The sequence below is a fragment of the Seriola dumerili genome, unplaced genomic scaffold (assembly GCF_002260705.1).
Source record: "Seriola dumerili isolate Sdu_G_001 unplaced genomic scaffold, Sdu_1.0 BDQW01000036.1, whole genome shotgun sequence".
Lineage (NCBI taxonomy): Eukaryota > Metazoa > Chordata > Actinopteri > Carangiformes > Carangidae > Seriola > Seriola dumerili.
The window spans coordinates 2010572-2028496 of NW_019174291.1; the positions used below are offsets into that span (position 1 = coordinate 2010572).

The 17925-nt window shown below is 40.4% G+C and overlaps 1 protein-coding gene across 1 annotated transcript; it reads left to right on the forward strand.

The window, feature by feature from the left end:
- Positions 1-647: 647 nt before the first annotated feature.
- LOC111216894 (cullin-5-like) lies at positions 648-16482 on the forward strand. Its single transcript, XM_022738540.1, has 19 exons — positions 648-676; positions 2894-3003; positions 4440-4539; positions 5059-5235; positions 5902-6043; positions 6278-6423; positions 6880-6960; positions 7261-7354; positions 7700-7830; positions 8346-8453; positions 8781-8845; positions 9107-9239; positions 9423-9554; positions 10430-10553; positions 11087-11262; positions 13142-13303; positions 13743-13861; positions 14266-14389; positions 15559-16482. The coding sequence occupies exons 1-19, from the start codon at positions 653-655 to the stop codon at positions 15751-15753; spliced, it is 2343 nt and encodes a 780-aa protein (XP_022594261.1). The 5' UTR covers positions 648-652; the 3' UTR covers positions 15754-16482.
- The last annotated feature ends 1443 nt before the right edge of the window (positions 16483-17925 follow it).

Below are 17925 nucleotides of genomic sequence, written 5' to 3' on the forward strand. Positions count from 1 at the left end.
AGAAGAGAGGAAAACAGAGGAGGTAATTTAACTACTTGAATCACTATGCACATATGAGTAGCCTTGATCTGAAACACTGACAAAACAATTAATAGAGATGAACTATTTTAATAATATTTTTTCATTAAAAAAATACCATACATTTCATGTCACCAGCTTCTTTGAGGATTTGTTGCATTTACTTTAATCATTTTAATTATGTTATTGGTTGCACTTTTTCTGTGCAACCAATAATCCAAACTTCAAAATTTCAAACTTCAAATCGGCATGGGTCACTCTGACGACATTCTCACTATTTTCAGAATTTTAAAATTAAAATTCAATGTTTGAATGAGGAAATCAGGAGATGAATTCAAAATGAAAATAATCATTAATTGCAGTCCAATACAAAATGGTTAAAAATCACCCCCACTTCAAACATCCTGCTTTTAATATTAATGCGGTGTTAATGTAACCAATGCAACATTCTCCCGATTATCCATACACACTGTTACTTACATTCATCAATGGAGGGCTTTTACTTGTAAGAGAGCACTGTTACAGAGTGGTAAAAGCACTGACTCAAATGTCAGTGCAGGTTGTTATGATCCAATCCCGTACCAGCTGTAGTACCTGTCTCGCGAGATTCTGCGAGGTGATAAGTTGAAGAAACATGGCGACGTCTAATTTGTTAAAGGTAAGTAGCACTTGAATATTTCATATTTCTCATATTTATGTGCAGATTTAAACTCTTCGCTTTCATATATTTTCACTCTTAGTGGATATTTATATATTTGCTGCTATCACATGCATCTACACGGTCTCATAGTGTAAATATATGAAATAAAACACAATAGGTGCGTCTGAAGTCACACTTGTCACCGCTGTCGTTGTTGAACTCCGGTGTCCGTTTTCCCAACGGTTTATCCCCCCACCCTGACCAGAACCGGTCTTCAAACCGAACCCGGCCCCTTCTGAACCCGACTCCGACCACAGCCGTTACCCCAGTCAGCCACCTCGGCCGCGGCGAACCGCAGCCGAACAAGCACCATCTCAAACCCTAAATCTTACACCGGAGACCCGGTTCAAAGGGCGCATTTATTCCGACACTGGACACCCTTTTTACCCATCAGCAACACACCGGCAAAGCTCCCTTTATTAGGCGAACTGTTGCAAACCTGCTAACCTCTCCTCGAAGTGATAAATACACAGCCCGTGTCCACCAGGCCCCGGGAAGCTTCACTTGTTCATAAGTTCTCTGTGTCCAAAGTGGTCAGGTAGCATCACAGGTGAGAGGAGAGGTGGCTTCAGGGGCGGCCCGCCCCCCTCCTGACACTCCGGTACTTCACTTAGCTTCGGCTAATGTCAGGGTAAATATTAGGGGCACCACAAGAAGTGGTATGTTTAAATACAAGGTAGTTTTTAATGGTTAATAACAAATGTGCATGATGTGAATTTTCCGAGCTAAAAGCTGATAACTGCACACAACAGCAGCAGAGGTGCAAATACTGCAGCACTGAGAGGAGTGTTCATGTGATGGGACCTTTTTGTGTGTGTGATTTTTTTGACACTAGCATTAATAGACAAAACAAGCCTTCATGTGGGCAGTATGGACACTGTGGAGATGGATCTGTCCAGCTGATGGATCTCAGGTCAAGCATCATAAGATAGTAGCAGATGTGTTATTTTATTTTGTTGAACTAAATGCCGAATTCAATAATCGGTCATTGACCCTCTTCAATCGCACCGATGCTTCACCTCCATTATTACAAACCAGTGTTGTGTGGACCATAATTCTCTAAATGTACACAGTAAGATGCCAAGCATGTTTAGATTAACCTCCTTAGAAGCCTAAGGCCAAAAAATGTGTTATAGGGCCCCTTCTGACCCCCACTGTACATGGTAGTTTCACTGTTTTCCCAGGCACCCAGAAACTAACCAGAGCTCAAGAGCTGGAATGATTAGTTGGTCAATTGATTAGTAGTTTGAGAGAAAATTAACTGGGGAAAAATGTTGATAATGGTTTTATTGTATAATTCTTTTTTTGAAGAGAAAATGCAAAAAAAAAAATCACTGATACCAGCTTCTCAAATGTGAATATTTGCTCCATAGCTTCCTATAACAGCAAACTGTTGACTGTGTTCTTACATTTTACACACTGACCGATCAATAGATTACAGTAAGTAACGGTCAGATGCATTGGTAATTAAAATAATGATTGGTTGCAGTCTTACAGTACTTCTATGATGGAATATTTCGACCATACCAAACCATAGTTTTCTTTGTGTTAATAACTTGACATGGTGGTGTGGTGGTTAGCACTGATGCCTCACAGTAAGATGGCTCTGGGTTCAAACTTGCCAGCCTTTCTGTGTGGAGATTCTTCCTGTGCCTACTTGGGTTTTCTCCGGTTGTTCTGGCTTCCTCCCACAATCCATAGTTACACAGCTTAGGTTAATTGGCAACTCTGGGTGTGAATTGTTGTTTGTCTGTGTCAACTGGCTTCAGCTCCGTGATTCGCCTGTGGTATAGCTAATGTATGGACAGAGCAATGGCTACAACAAAGTAGCCACAAATATGAACTAAAACCACTCAAAACCATTTTGTCTTAACACCAGATTTTGACATAGAGTACATCTACAAGATAGATAATAAATGTCATGTGAGGTGCATTACGTAATTAAAAACTTGCTTTAGCTGAGATAGAATTCTTTAAAGCTATGAAAAGCGATTCTATGGCAGTGACATGTGAAAATCTAGTTATCCTATTTTATCCCAGCCTTTGGTCTATCTCCGTTCTTAACTCTCTGTCTGTCTTCTCTCGCTTTCTCTCTCCCAACACTTTCCCTCTCATTGCTGTTTTTATCCTTCCTTCTCTTCCTCTTGATCCACCCATCCCATATCTCTCCTCCAGAACAAGGGGTCCCTGCAGTTTGAGGACAAGTGGGATTTGATGCGACCCATCGTTCTCAAGCTGCTCAGACAGGAAGCCGTCACCAAGCAACAGTGGTTCGACTTGTTCTCGTAAGAGATACTCTCTGCTCTGTCCCTTCTCTGCTTTATTTAAGACAGTGGTCCAATGTAGCAGCAGATCCTGAAAACAGATGCCTTACTTTGAACATAGAATGGCACAGCTGTCCACTCACAAATCACAGCATACTGTTTAGGTGCATTTCAGCAGCACACACATGCAATAGATGGGTTTAGTTTTTACCAACATGTGTTGTACTTTACATAATCCCTGCTCTTCCATGTGTGATGTGTTTAGCTACGAAATAGGATGTTGTGGTGTGGCTTAAAACCATGAAGAATTTGATTTGATTGGATTGGATTGGATTTGATTTGATTTTGAAAAAGGCACTAAAAACTACAAATTACAATGATGGTGCCTTTTTTATTTAGCTGTTATTGTAATGTGCTTTTTCTGAGTTTACCAGGTGTGAAGAGGATTATGGTATTATTGTTGTTGCTATACAACAGTTACAACCTTCAAACGGTCCAATTGTTTTTTAAATTGTTTTAGAAGTTAGTTTTAGTAGAGTGACTTGATTTATCTGATCCTTAAATGACAAAGGGGATTATGGGGACAGGAAAAGTGGTCAAGGAGAGGAAGTTTGTGATTTTGGTCTTGAAAAAGAAGAAGGATGAGAAGAAGTTTGGGGAACAGGAACATGGGGAGCTTTATTACAATTTATCATCTTCTCTCAAAGAGCCCATGAAATACAGGTCACATTTGAAGGGATAGTTCTGCAACTATATAATATGAGAGGATTTGAAACTTGCAGCACAGTGTCTCAATTTGAGAGAAAAAGTCAATGAGAGTGTCCCAGAAATTGAGGTGCAGAGTTTGGAGGAGCCACACATGGTGGGACAAAACCAGTGAAAATGAAAGGTTATGGCAGGATTCAGTTCTGTATGCTCTGCAGTCTCTGCTAGGCAGCATCTGGCAGTGCTAGTGTGTTATTCTACAAGCTAAGTTACACAAGGGAGCAGCTCAGTCTGACAGTGTTTGCAGTATTTTCTCAGTGACCACAATGTCGGGTTGAAATTAAAACCTTGTCCTGACACTGACGTTGCTTTTCTTCCTGCTTTTAATCACATGCTGTTCCCGTCAGTGCTTTGAATCTCCATAAGAATGTGACATTGATGTTTTGAAACTATTTTAAACCTCCTGAGACTTTGCTTGAATTAAGTTTTGTTTCCAAGAGATATCAGAGAAAGTACTGAATTGTATTTGTTGCATGGCAACATAAGCTTATTTAAAATTATATCAGGAAGTACCAGGACCTGCTTAAACCTTGCTGTTTTCAGTGGCAGCATTCTGCATGAATGGCTTCCCCATCACCTTAGTGAAAGTCACATGTACTGTAAAGTTTAATGAATATCAGATATGCTGTTTTAGACAATAATAATTAACTTAAATGAACTTCAGTGAGGTACCATTTCCTTCTTTCTGCCAGAGATGTCCATGCTGTGTGTCTATGGGATGATAAAGGACCAGCCAAAATCCACCAAGCCCTCAAAGAGGACATCCTAGACTTCATCAAACAAGCACAGGCTGTAAGTTGTGCGTTTAAGTGGTTTAATTTTATGTTTTTTTGTTCTTATTTGTGTGTTTGTTTAGTAATCCCTTTTTAGACATGCACACGTTTATGCTAATATGATGGCAGTTTAACATGTTGGTCTCATGTCTGTATAAGCATCCTGGTCACTTTTATGTCATAAAGTCACAACAACAATGTTTTAAAATGATTTTATCAAGTTGCTTTATGCTGATATGAAACACCTTGAACTGACATTGTGTATGAAAGGTGATGACGTGGCTTGACAACTGTGAACATGCTGCAACAAAGCTTGATTTCTGAGAGGAGCTGTTTGAAGAAATGTTTTGTCCCCGTTCAAGTTACTGTTTAAATGGTCCCTTGTGTAGAAGCTGCCTTTCATTACCACATCTCCTCTGGAAAGTGATAGAGAAGTAGGATAATTGTTGCAGGGAACAAAGGATCAGGGTGCCTCATAAGTTTTTATTAGTTGACCTGTATCACCTCTAACTTTTGCTTGCATCTGTTGCCATGGCAGCGGGTGCTGAGCCACCAGGACGACACGGCACTGCTAAAAGCTTACATTGTAGAGTGGAGGAAGTTCTTCACCCAGTGCGACATCCTGCCCAAACCATTCTGTCAGCTTGAGATCACACTGATGGGCAAACAGGGCAGCAACAAGAAAACAAACATGGAGGACAGCATCGTACGTAAGGTGAGGGGGTGAGGTGGGAAACCCCAGTTTGAGGGGTCAAGATCTCATTCGACAACAAGCACAAAACATAAAAGGAGAAGGAATGAGATGATGAGACGACAGAAGAGGAAGCAGCAAGATGGAGAGGTGGATAAGGAGAACAACAGGGGCAGGTAGAACACCAGTGTGGACGACGATGACATTTTGCTTAATAGTTGAGAGGAGCAGGATGGGAATAGATGAATAAAAAAGAAAAAGAAAGCATCAAGTCGGGATGACATGAAATCATGTGCAACATTAAGAAGAAAGGAAAAGGAAATAAAGGAGAGGATGTGAGAAGTGGCTCAGAGGGAGGAAAACATATTCCTAAATGATCAGTGTTACAAGTGGGCTGCAGTGAGTAACCAAGGGTCAGTTAGTCAAAAAATCCTCCTGTAACAGAATAGTATGAAAGTGTGAATCATGTGATATTTGATCCTTGTGAAGAATCTCGCTCAGAAAAATGATTCCAGGTAAAGTGCTGTGGAGGAGGAAGGTGTGGGAGAGAGAATGAGTCAACAGGCAGATGGAAGAAGTTTCATTAAAAGCACTTCATAAATAAAGTAAACGTGACTATTCTTTGATGGCAGGAAATTGAGGGTATCTATTTAACTATATAACTAACTATTGAACACTTTATTTTTGCAGCTGATGCTGGACACGTGGAACGAGTCGATCTTCTCCAACATTAAGAGTCGCCTGCAGGACAGTGCCATGAAGCTGGTACATGCTGAGAGGCTGGGGGAGGCCTTCGACTCCCAGCTGGTTATAGGAGTACGAGAGTCGTACGGTAAGACGGACAGAAATGAAACACATGGCCCGGGCACAGAAACACAGAGATGGACATTATTGATATGGGCAGAAGTAGAGATACGATAGTGATTTCAAATCTGTCCATTTAAATAAACCCTTACGTCTACTGTGAATATATAGGATGGGATGTTGTTACTGAATGCGCTCATTAAGAAAAAGCACTAGTTAATTAGCACTTTTTGTTCCGCTCTCTGCCCTTCTCTCACACTAGTGAACCTGTGTTCCAACCCAGAGGACAAGCTGCAAATATACAGGGATAACTTTGAGAAAGCCTACCTGGACTCCACAGAGAGGTTTTACAGAACACAGGCACTGTCCTACCTGCAACAGAACGGGGTCCAGAACTACATGAAATATGTATGCCACATTAATATTGAGTATTGCAAGTAGAAGTGTTGGCATGAAGGATATGGTTACTTTTCAATGTGGAAAAGAACAAATACTCTCCGTAAGCCAGCATTTTGATGTAACTTGTAGTGTTAACTGATTATATTCACAGCTGGGTGAATAGTTAATGGAAACATGCAAAGTGGCATATTTTGTGTTTTTGCAGAACATAATGTTTTTTTATACCTGTTATAGTTTCAAATGTTTCAACACTTTTACAGGCCATTATTCTGATGGACCAAAATATTCCAAATGACAAACGTGACTTTCACCCTGTTATAGCTGAACTTTGTGGACAGTAATACCCAAAGTTACTACCTTGGCCGTGTGTGTGCATGAGAGAGATTTAATTGTTGGTTTATTCAGTGTTTGTGTAACCTTGATTCTTAGTATCTGTGTTTTGTGTTAATGTGTGTTTCCCTGCAGGCAGACGCAAAGCTGAGAGAAGAGGAGAAGAGAGCACTTAGATATCTAGAGACACGTCGTGAATGTAACTCTGTTCAAGCAGTAAGTGTCTTTGACAGGATCTGAAGTATTGATACTACTAATTTATTTATTTCTAATAATTAATAATAACTAATAATAATAATGATTTATTTCTCAGCATTTTCAGGTCATCTTGTCACATTATGTTCAGTACAAGGTTGAACAGCGTTAAAGAGCCTGACATTTACTAAATTAAGTCTGATCATTATATTTCAGTTGATATTTACTCTTTTTGACCACAGTTGGTCCAAAAATAAATTTATTAAGCTTTAAATTAGTTTCTCTCACAGTGAGCCTTTGTTTTGTTGTGTGTCTTCGCAGCTTATGGAATGTTGTGTGAATGCTCTGGTGACGTCGTTCAAAGAGACCATCTTAGCCGAATGTCCAGGGATGATCAAACGCAACGAGACAGACAGTGAGTAACGCTGCACTGTGGTCAAATCATCGTCATGTAATTTTTTAAATTTTTTAAATGTATTGTGATGAAGTAAGCCCAGTTTGTTTTTCAGGACTCAAACGGTAAGTTTTGTTATCAGTAGTATCTGATCCATATTGGTAAGAATTATTGGTAACTGAGCATGTGTCTGGTGGAACCTCTATGGAAGTTTGCAGAAACTCATCTTGAGGCTTGATCAATTGTGGATTTGGACAGTCCTTTACCTGCTGAATTTCAGTTACTCACCTATAACTGGAAGTGCATGATATTTGGGATTTAGCCAATCCTCTTCCTGTCCTGTGTGTTGTCTTCTCCCTGGAGCAGAGCTGCACCTGATGTTTTCACTGATGGACAAGGTTCCAAACGGGATCGAGCCGATGCTGAAAGACCTGGAAGAACATATCATCAGTGCTGGACTAGCAGACATGGTGGCTGCTGCCGAGACTATCACTACTGTATGTGCACAAACACACACTTATTACACACACAGTTGCACATCTCCTCAATCTCATGTTCAGTTTACACGTGGTCATGATTAAACCCATACTTTTAATTTGATTAATTCATTCATGAATACCGGCCTCACGGATGCCAGCACTATGAGTGTTGTCACTGTGAGGTTTTTTTTAAAATAATAATGCCATTACAAACAGGACCAGATAATGCCTTTATAGTTGTTTATAATCAGACTTCTAACATTTGATTCGCTTGCCAAAAGAATGATCAGAGGTTAAAATGTGACAACATCTTTAAAAAGTGATCCCAGAACTCAGTTTATCTTAGTTGAAACACCTTTTGTACAGTAGATGTGTTCAGAGCAGGAACCTTAGATTTAGTGTGTGACATCAGTATTGAGTTAACAGTTAATATTGATCGGCAGCTTTCACAACATGTACAATAGTTTTAATGTGTGTGTGTGTGTGTGTGTGTGTGTATATGTGTGTGTGTGTATGTATGTGTGTATGTCTAGGACTCTGAGAAATACGTGGAACAATTGTTGACTTTGTTTAACCGCTTCAGTAAGCTGGTGAAGGACGCCTTCCAGGACGACCCTCGCTTCCTCACAGCAAGAGATAAGGTCTGTGTTCTCTGACTTCCAAAGCTTCACACAATTAAGAAACATGATTTGAAGAATCACACCTAAAAGATTTGATACCCAGCTACATGAAAATAAGTAAAATATTTTGTATCTCCTATGTTCTAAAGGGATTTGAGTTCATTCCAGCTGTTCTGTCCTTGCTTTGAATTCCTGCTTTTCTTTTGTGCATTCATTAAAAATGAACAGTACAGCTCAACTCTGCAGAGACAAAGTAGCAGCCTCTCACTTGTGCATCTCGATTGTGAAGCTAGCACTCTCCTCTGTTATGACAATGGTGGTGATGGTTTACATGTTGTCTGTTTCCAGGCTTACAAAGCTGTTGTCAATGATGCCACAATCTTCAAACTGGAGCTGCCTATGAAACAGAAAGGGTGAGTTTTATCATTGTAGATGACTTAGTTACAATAATGATCATTTATTGTCCAGAATGAATTATATAATTATATTATTATATAACTATCAATAATTGTTACGATCTGCATGTAAACGTGTGTGTGTGTGTGTGTGTGTGTGTGTGTGTGTGTGTGTGTGTGTGTGTGCGTGCGTGCGTGCGTGCGTGCGTGCGTGCGTGCGTGCGTGCGTGCGTGCGTGCGTGCGTGCGTGCGTGTGTGTGTGTCTCCCCATTCAACAAGTGTGGGTATGAAGACTCAGCCGGAGTCAAAGTGTCCAGAGCTGCTGGCAAACTACTGTGATATGCTGCTAAGGAAAACTCCTCTCAGCAAGAAACTCACCTCAGAGGAAATTGAGCTCAAACTCAAAGAAGTGGTGAGTCTCTGTCTTGTTAGCCTGGCTTTTATTAAACAGGGCTATTATTGTTATTATTATTATTATTATTATTATTGTTGTTGTTGTTATTATTGTTATTATTATTATTAAGCGTTGCCTTTTACCTTCCCTTTTGTCCTCTGTTCTCACACTGATCTCTTCTTTTATGGTGTCTGCTTGCAGCTCTTGGTGTTGAAGTATGTCCAGAATAAAGATGTGTTCATGCGTTACCACAAAGCTCACCTGACCCGCCGCCTGATTCTGGACATTTCAGCAGACAGTGAGATTGAAGAGAACATGGTTGAGTGGCTGAGAGTGAGTTACACTTATCTTAAATCTGTTGTCAGACACTTGGACAGAGAATAAATTCACAGTTCAAGAGCTGTTCCACATATACCACATACTCAATGCCAGTACCAACATCATACGTATCTTTGGGGAATATAAGCACATCTTTCCACAAAACCAACAAATTTTTTTCTATTTAACAACAAAACAAACTTGAAAAAAATGCATCAGTGTTGGATTTGTCTTCAAAAAAGCTGTTGTACAGTAACTTTAGCTGAATCTATCTCATACTGTTTCTCCACTGGCCTGGTTTGTGTCTTTGCTCCACTGACTGTATGTAAAGATGGACAATGCGTCTCCACTTCCTCCCGCTGTCCAAAATTGTAGTCAAAATATCCCAGGTATGGATATCTTGCAGGGGTGGCATCATTTGGAGCCAGAGGATGCGCATTAGTGATCAGGGGGTGGAGCCGTGGCGTCTAGGTCCCACTTGAGTGAATCCTGACAGCTGTCATATCATGATGTTACACTCCCATTTTATACAATAAAATAATTCATTAAAACTAAACAGAAATCAGAAAAATGAACTCTTGAACAAACATCAGCCTCATAAGATCTACCTAAAATGACAGAAACATCTTGGGAAAAATTCATCTCACACTAACATGGAGGAGCGGGGTTTATAACCTATACCTATACTGTGAATTAATCTCTCCTCTGCTTTGTTGTCCTGTGTGTGTGTGTGTGTGTGTGTGCATGCGTGCGTGCGCGCACATGTACGTATGTGTGTGTGTGTGTGTGTATGTGTGTGTGTGTGTGTGTGTGTGTGTGTGCATGCGTGCGTGCGTGCGCACACATGTACGTATGTGTGTGTGTGTGTGTGTGTGTGTGTGTGTGTGTAGGAAGTAGGAATGCCCGCTGATTATGTGAACAAGCTGGCCAGGATGTTTCAGGACATCAAGGTGTCAGAGGACCTCAATCAGGTCTTCAAAGAGATGCACAAACACAACAAGCTGGCACTGCCAGGTACACACCACACACACACACACACACACACACACACACACACACACGCACGCACACACACAAGCTGACATTTAGTTTCTTAGAAACAGAATCACTCTAGATAAAACAGTGTGAACCACAACCATCTTTGACACAAATCTGTTGAAAATTACAAAATTACCACTTTGTAGTTATGTTTTCCTTTCCATCAGTTTTTGCTTCCATCATTCCAGGCCATCATTGCATGGTAGCTCACTGCCACTGGTGTGATAGTGTGTGTGTGAATGAGAACGATGCCAAATTGTAAAGCACTTTGGATAAAAGTGATATGTATATACATAAATATATATGCAGCCCATTTATGAACTTTTTTTCTCTCCTTTCCTTCTCTCTCTGTCTCTTTTTTCATCAGTTTAACACATCAGTTAAAGTGCACACATTATTGCAGAGATTAAATGTCTCTAATATTTAGGTTATTTTGCTGCCCAAACACAAATGATTCTCTGGATGGAAGAATATATTTTAAAGCTGCACTCTTCTCTTTTTTCCCGCAGCGGACAGCGTGAACATTAAGATCCTGAATGCCGGAGCTTGGTCACGAAGCAGTGAGAAGGTGTTTGTCTCGCTGCCCACGGAGCTGGAGGACCTGATCCCTGAGGTGGAAGACTTTTACAAAAGGAATCACAGTGGCCGCAAACTCCACTGGCATCACCTCATGTCTAACGGCATTGTGAGTAGATTCATAGATAGTAGATGGTGCAGGGTTCCTGCTGCCATGAAGAACCAACAGACAGAACCTCACAGAGATAATATTTCATTTTTTACACTCCTGGAAAATGAAATTGGTTTTGGAAATTACTGAGATAAAAGTATCTTTTGTTCCTGCAGCCTCTCCTCGCTCTCTTCTCCCTCAACTTTATCTTCCTCGTATTCATCCTGCCCTCCACTTTTCCTCCCCCCTCTATTTTTTATTGGCCTTGATAATGAGATGGAGGTGTGCAGCCTGTCACCTGCAGCTCCTTATCTAACAGCTCACTGTGGCCGTTTCTACTTATTTCATTCTTCCCATGCAAAAATTCAAAATGGTTTTGTCAACTAAACTTTGCAGACAGTTTTAAAGATGACAAACCCAGCCTATCTCCTGTGACTGCTTCACAGTAAAGGAAAGGCTTGTATGTTGAATGCTTTTCATGTGATGCAGCAGCAGTAGGAAATGTTTGGTGTGCATTAGCATTAACTTAATGCAGCTCTGACATGACTGTAGAGAATGATCAGTAAACAGGAAGGCATCTGTCAGTGAGATACAGTTAAAGTTATTAGTAATAGTGAAGTACATGCATACATCATTTGAATGAAACCCTTGTGCATGTGATGGTAGTTGAATCCCATGCAGGTATGGCTGACTTTCCTGGTAACAATGAAACCTACGATAGAGATAGGTACTTACTGAATGTAAATACATTGAATGACTATTGCAGAAAAATGCAGGATATACACTTTATCAAAAATGGTGTCTGAAATAATAAAAATCTTATAGATAATAACTTAAAAATGCCAAATATTTACAGTTTAAAGCCCCTTTCACACCAGGATTACTGTGTATGCGTAAACAGGCGATTGACTCCCTTCACACTGAGTTTGCCTTTCTGTTCAGATTGAGAGGACACAGACACACAACTGCAGGGAGCAATGTCATCAAATGCATCAGGCTTTTGTCTGCAGTGTGAAAGGGAACAATCAGCATTCACACCTGGGTCAAATGACTCTGCAGTAGTTGCAGGTATTTATCAGCTCTGGCTCCGATCAGCTGTGATGTAAAAACAACACCTGGGCGAACTCGCTAATTTTCCCTTTCCTGCTATGACGTCTTTCAGAGCACAGACACTGTAAACACAACTGTCACCTGTCCAGCACCGTGCTGCTGAACCAGAAACACTGTGGCTACAGCTTTTTGTTTTAAAAACACACAATCACTAGGAATCACTTAGCGTCTCACATGAAGGCTCAGACACTTATCTCCGCCTGTGTGTGTGTGTGTGTGTGTGTGTGTGTGTGTGTGTGCGCTCTGTTAGTGCATGTGATGATGTTGCTCCCTAGAGTTCTTTGTCTGGTCTCTCAGTCCGAATAGAAAGGCTTTTATACGCGCTAATTTTGGTGTAAAAAGAATTGAAGTATCAAATAGAAATCATCATCATTTACATTGTTTAGATGTTTGCTTGGTAGCAGTCTTCTTCTTCCTTATGTTTGTTGGCTCCAACGGTACCAACTGTATCATGCACACAAGGGCGCAAATACATGTACAAGATAAACCAAAACAAGGACCTGCTCCTTTCCAGTTCTTTCCAAAGCTGTCCAACCATCCAAAAGCTGTTCTGATGAAGTGTACTGACAGTGTTACAGAGAGGCTGAACTTCATAAAATGAGGAAAGAGAATGGGAGGAGCGGGCAGTCATTTTAGAGTATTTTCTCTGATGTATTCTTTTCAGCGGTTGTCAGGCTACCGAACCAAACTGACTGTGTTACCATCATTCTTGTAAACAGACACTCTGCCCTTCTCACTTTCTCTGTCTCCTGTCGCTGGCTCCTCTGTTTCTCCTCCCTCTGCTCAGATCACCTTTAAGAATGAGGTGGGTCAGTACGACCTCGAGGTGACAACCTTCCAGCTCGCCGTGTTGTTCGCCTGGAACCAGAGACCCAGAGAGAGAATCAGCTTTGAGAACCTCAAACTGGCCACAGAGCTGCCTGACGCAGAGCTACGCCGCACACTCTGGGTCAGACCAAGGAAACATTTTGAACGCTTTACTTTCAATCCACCATCACATCACAAGTACACAGGATTACAACATTTACTGAGGTTAAACACATTCTTTACCAGCCGCACAGCCAGCCATCAAATATCCATGTCATTAATCTACATCTATATCTGCGCTCACTGACGTTTCTAACCAGAAAAAACAGGAGCAAAACCTCGTCTACAAAAACAACAACAGGAGTGTATCATTTTTGTGCATAATTTCTTCTCATGGTAACACAATTTTGAAAACAGTGGTAATTAAACAACAATACTATTGTGTAGTACAGTCCTACACAAGATAATCAGAATATGTTTAACAGAGTCCGAGACAATGTGAATGGTGATTTTTGGATTATCGTAACGCCAGCTGACTGCACACATGGTTGTTAGCATCTGTTCTCTGTCTCTCTTTGCAGTCTCTGGTTGCCTTCCCCAAGCTGAAGAGACAGGTGTTGTCTTACGACCCTCCAGTTAACTCACCCAAAGACTTCACAGACAGCACACTCTTCTACGTCAACCAGGAGTTCTCCCTCATGTATGTTTGGTGTTTGTAGAAATAAGAAAAATATTATGTACTTCCTCTCTCATTGTTTTTTTTTTAATACATTGCAAATTACTATTTGTTTCCAAAAATGTGGTGGTTTTAAGTTCCCATTGACCCATGATTTTATTCAGGGATGAGATATTTTTCCGTGTGTATGCAAATGGTGTCATTATTAATTAAATCCCCTAATATTTAATGTGGCGTAATTAAATTTAAAATTGTAAATATGTACTAAATATGTATCTTCTTACTCCCAAATAAGTTAACAAGCACTTTCAGGTCTGCTTCACACCACAACTCTGTGTGTTGTAAACACATCTCATTAGAAATGACTGTTAAACCTAAGATATTAGGGATATTGATCATCTGTGTCTTTGTGTCTGTTATTTTCTCAGCAAAAATTCCAAAGTGCAGAAGCGGGGAAAGATCAATCTAATTGGTCGGCTACAGTTGACCACAGAGCGAATGAGAGAGGAGGAGAACGAAGGAATTGTTCAGCTCAGAATACTCAGAACTCAGGTATGAAAATACAAAATGCTTTTTATACTTTTTATCCCCCCATCACACTACGTCTGTGTCTTCGACCACTTAAAGTTAAAGATTGTGGATTTGGTCTTTTTTCTTTTTTTTTTTTGATTATTTTATTTATGATTTTCTTACATTAGAACAATCACACATACACTAACCACAATAGACGTACAATACTACAAAATGACAAGAGAGAATGGATTCCTCAGCAGAACTCCCAAGAGCAAGCAATCAAGATAGGAGACCGTGACCGTCCGCCAGGAGAATCACAAAAAAAACGAAACTAGGGTGCAAAACAGAACGAAAAAAGAAAACAAACAAACAAACAAAAAACAAACAAACAAAACGGACAGAGGACCGAACATCCGTACAGTATACACAACAAGACAGAGCTTACACAGAGTAGAGATACAACATAGCAGCAAAGCTCATAGAGTGTCTCATAGAGCATTGTCAAAAAATGGCTTCCACACCTTCTGGAAAAACTCTTGTGCCTTCCATCTAATCCTCCATCTGAGCAACAGAAAGCATCTTGTTGAGCCACCTCTTGAAACATGGAGGCGATGGACATTTCCAGTTTAATAATATAATTTTTTTAGTTGCAACCATGCCTGCTTTAAAAGCCTGCTGTTGATGGAAAGGTCCTCCTCCTATCAGAACAACCATATGGTGCTATAACACAATCTGGCTGAATGTTAGTTCCATATTGTTTGGAAAGCCAATTAAATATGTTACACAAGAAATTACTTAGTAATGGATGGTGCCAGAATAAGTGTGATAGTGATCCTTAAGCAGTGCCACATCTGTCACGCATTCACACACATCACACATTCAGATTCAAAAATCTTAAAGTTTTAGAGTAGTGCAGTGTGTGTAAGACTTTATATTGAATTCATCTGCATCTGGAATTGATAGAACAGCTCTGAATATTTGCCAGGCTTTCCTCCCACAGTTCCTCTGACACTGTAACCTGCCTCTCTGTTCTGTTTTTGTATTCTATTCTCTTCAACTCTTTCTGTGGCACAGCAATCAAAATTAGAAGATGTCAGATTATCCGCGGCTCATCACCCTTCACATCATTTTGTCTTTTCCAGCTTTTTCTTAGTTTAAGTGCAGCTTGTAAAGGTAAAGCTGTAACATTTGCTCTTTTTCCCACTCAGGAGGCCATCATCCAAATCATGAAGATGAGGAAGAGGATCAGCAACGCCCAGCTGCAGACGGAGCTGGTGGAGATCCTGAAGAATATGTTTCTGCCACAGAAGAAAATGATTAAGGAACAGATCGAGTGGCTCATCGAACACAAGTACATAAAGAGGGACGAGGCAGACATCAACACCTTCATCTACATGGCCTAAGCAGGGACTGAAGGTGTGCTTTCTTGCTCTGTTTTTAACTCCTGGCCTGCGACCAGCGCTTTGAGAACCTGCGAGAGGAGCGAGGACGTGTTTGAAGAAAAGGAGAGGGGTGATGATAAGTAGGGATCGTGTTGAAGGACAAGGAATAGTCTTTTCAACAGAAGTGTGGATTTTTCTTTGTGTTTGTGAGGCGCAAGTGTGTGATCGGAGTGTCATTTCAAGGCATAGCGTTGAGTCATCGGGCTGCCTTTGTCTCTGCTGCCCTCAAGTGTGAGATCAGAGGAGAGGGGCAGCAGTGTGCAGCGTCTGCCGGCAGCTCAGAGGAAAAATAGTGAGATAATTAAATGAAATACTTCCTGCCTTACTTTCATCAGCAACAGACTGCAGAATAGGAGGAGGGGAAGGGGGACAGATGTAACAAGCTAATATCAATCCTTCGCTTTCACGTGATGCTGCAGCTGTCATCTCAGCGGCAGCCATTTTGCATCCCTCCTATTCTACTCAAGTCTTATTTTTGAACAGGGAATGCAAAAAGCTGTGAGTGGAAGCTGCCATTGAGGAGGAGCCGACTTGGATGGAGAGACTAGTTCAAACTACCGAGGAGTATTTTGCCAAATCGTGTGTTTGTGTGTATGTTTGGGGTTTGAATGCATGGTGTGTATCTGGTCTTTTAAATGTGTGTATGTGTGTGCACTTTCAACAGCATGCTGCTCTATGATTTTTATTTTTTTTTTTGTTCAGTAGAGGGTCTGTCACATTTTGTCTGAAAATCTTGGGAATTTAAGACCAGCTGCCATTTAAATCCAGATGTTTAGTCTTCTCTTTACCCTTCGTGTTTCAGGTGGAGTTTATCAGCAGATAAACAAGTATGTGTCTTGTGGGACAATTATCATACTGCAAACTATTTTAGTGAGTAAAAAACCTGAACTCAGTGCATCAAGGAGAGACATGACTAAAATTATGACCAGGTGCTTGATTTTTGTTTTTAATTTATTTATATAAAGTGCAGCAGTAACATAGAAACAAAGAAGCCCCATCTCTGAGTTTTTACCTCATCAGTCCACTAAGCGTTTCATTCTTTGCACAGTGCAGTTACAGGAAAATGCTGTTAAACATAAACGATCAGAGGGAACCACACAGAACAGTGTCTGAGCTGTTGATATTTAACAAAGTTAAATATGATATATAGGTTAGTAGAAATCCTTCACAGGTGGAGCACAGTGTGGAAAATGTAATCATGTGACAAATCACCGTCCTGATAGTATGCTGCAGGTTGCAAAAGGTCAAATAATTTATTTTTAATCTTATTTAAGATTAAATGAAGTGTTTCTCACAGCGTTTGCTCTCTTGCTCGAATAATCAGCAGTGACTTTCAGTTCTCCACAGATAAACTTCCAGTGTTGAAATAAGTTGATTCTTTTTTTTTTTCCAGAGGGAGTTACAGGGAGTTGATAAGTGGTGTTTGTGTGTGACCTCCAAGGACTGACTTGTTCTTGATAAGATATTTGAAAGTGTTAAAGCAACTATAATAGTCACACCGACATTAGCATAGTGCCGATTTTCACACTCTGTTTCTGTGTCGTTACGTCGCTGCATTTTTAATGCTGCTTGAACCTTTAATATATATTTAGGTATTACAGAATAATTCCCGCAGCGACTCTTGGACATTTTCTGTCCTGTCACAGTGGGTGAGCTGCAGAAACTTTAGCACAGTGAAATAGAAAGGAAAACAGCTGCTGAGTCAAAACAATATAACTAGTTGCACTGAGATCACAGAGAAGAGCTCTTCTTGAGGAGTGCATGTCGAAAACACTGCATTCATTTAAAAATCATAAAATCATGATTCTGCAACCCTCAGTCCTAAAAGTACTACTGCGGTTTAGAATTGGTGACGTCACTTTGTGAGCGAATGTTGTTCTGCTCTGATTTTGGATTTCCTGTCAAACTGAAACATCAAATCCTGAGAGCAGTGAGGAGGAAGAAAGACAACAGTGAATGTGCGGGGTTGAATTTTTTATATTTATTATATATTTATGAAGAATGTTACTCTCTTTGTCAGTTGAAATGTTCTTGTTTGCTTTTCAAAAGTTGTTTTCTTTGTGTACGTTCACAGCGCTGACACAGTACAGAGATCGACAGTAGTCACTTACTGCAAACCTGTCAGCTTCACTT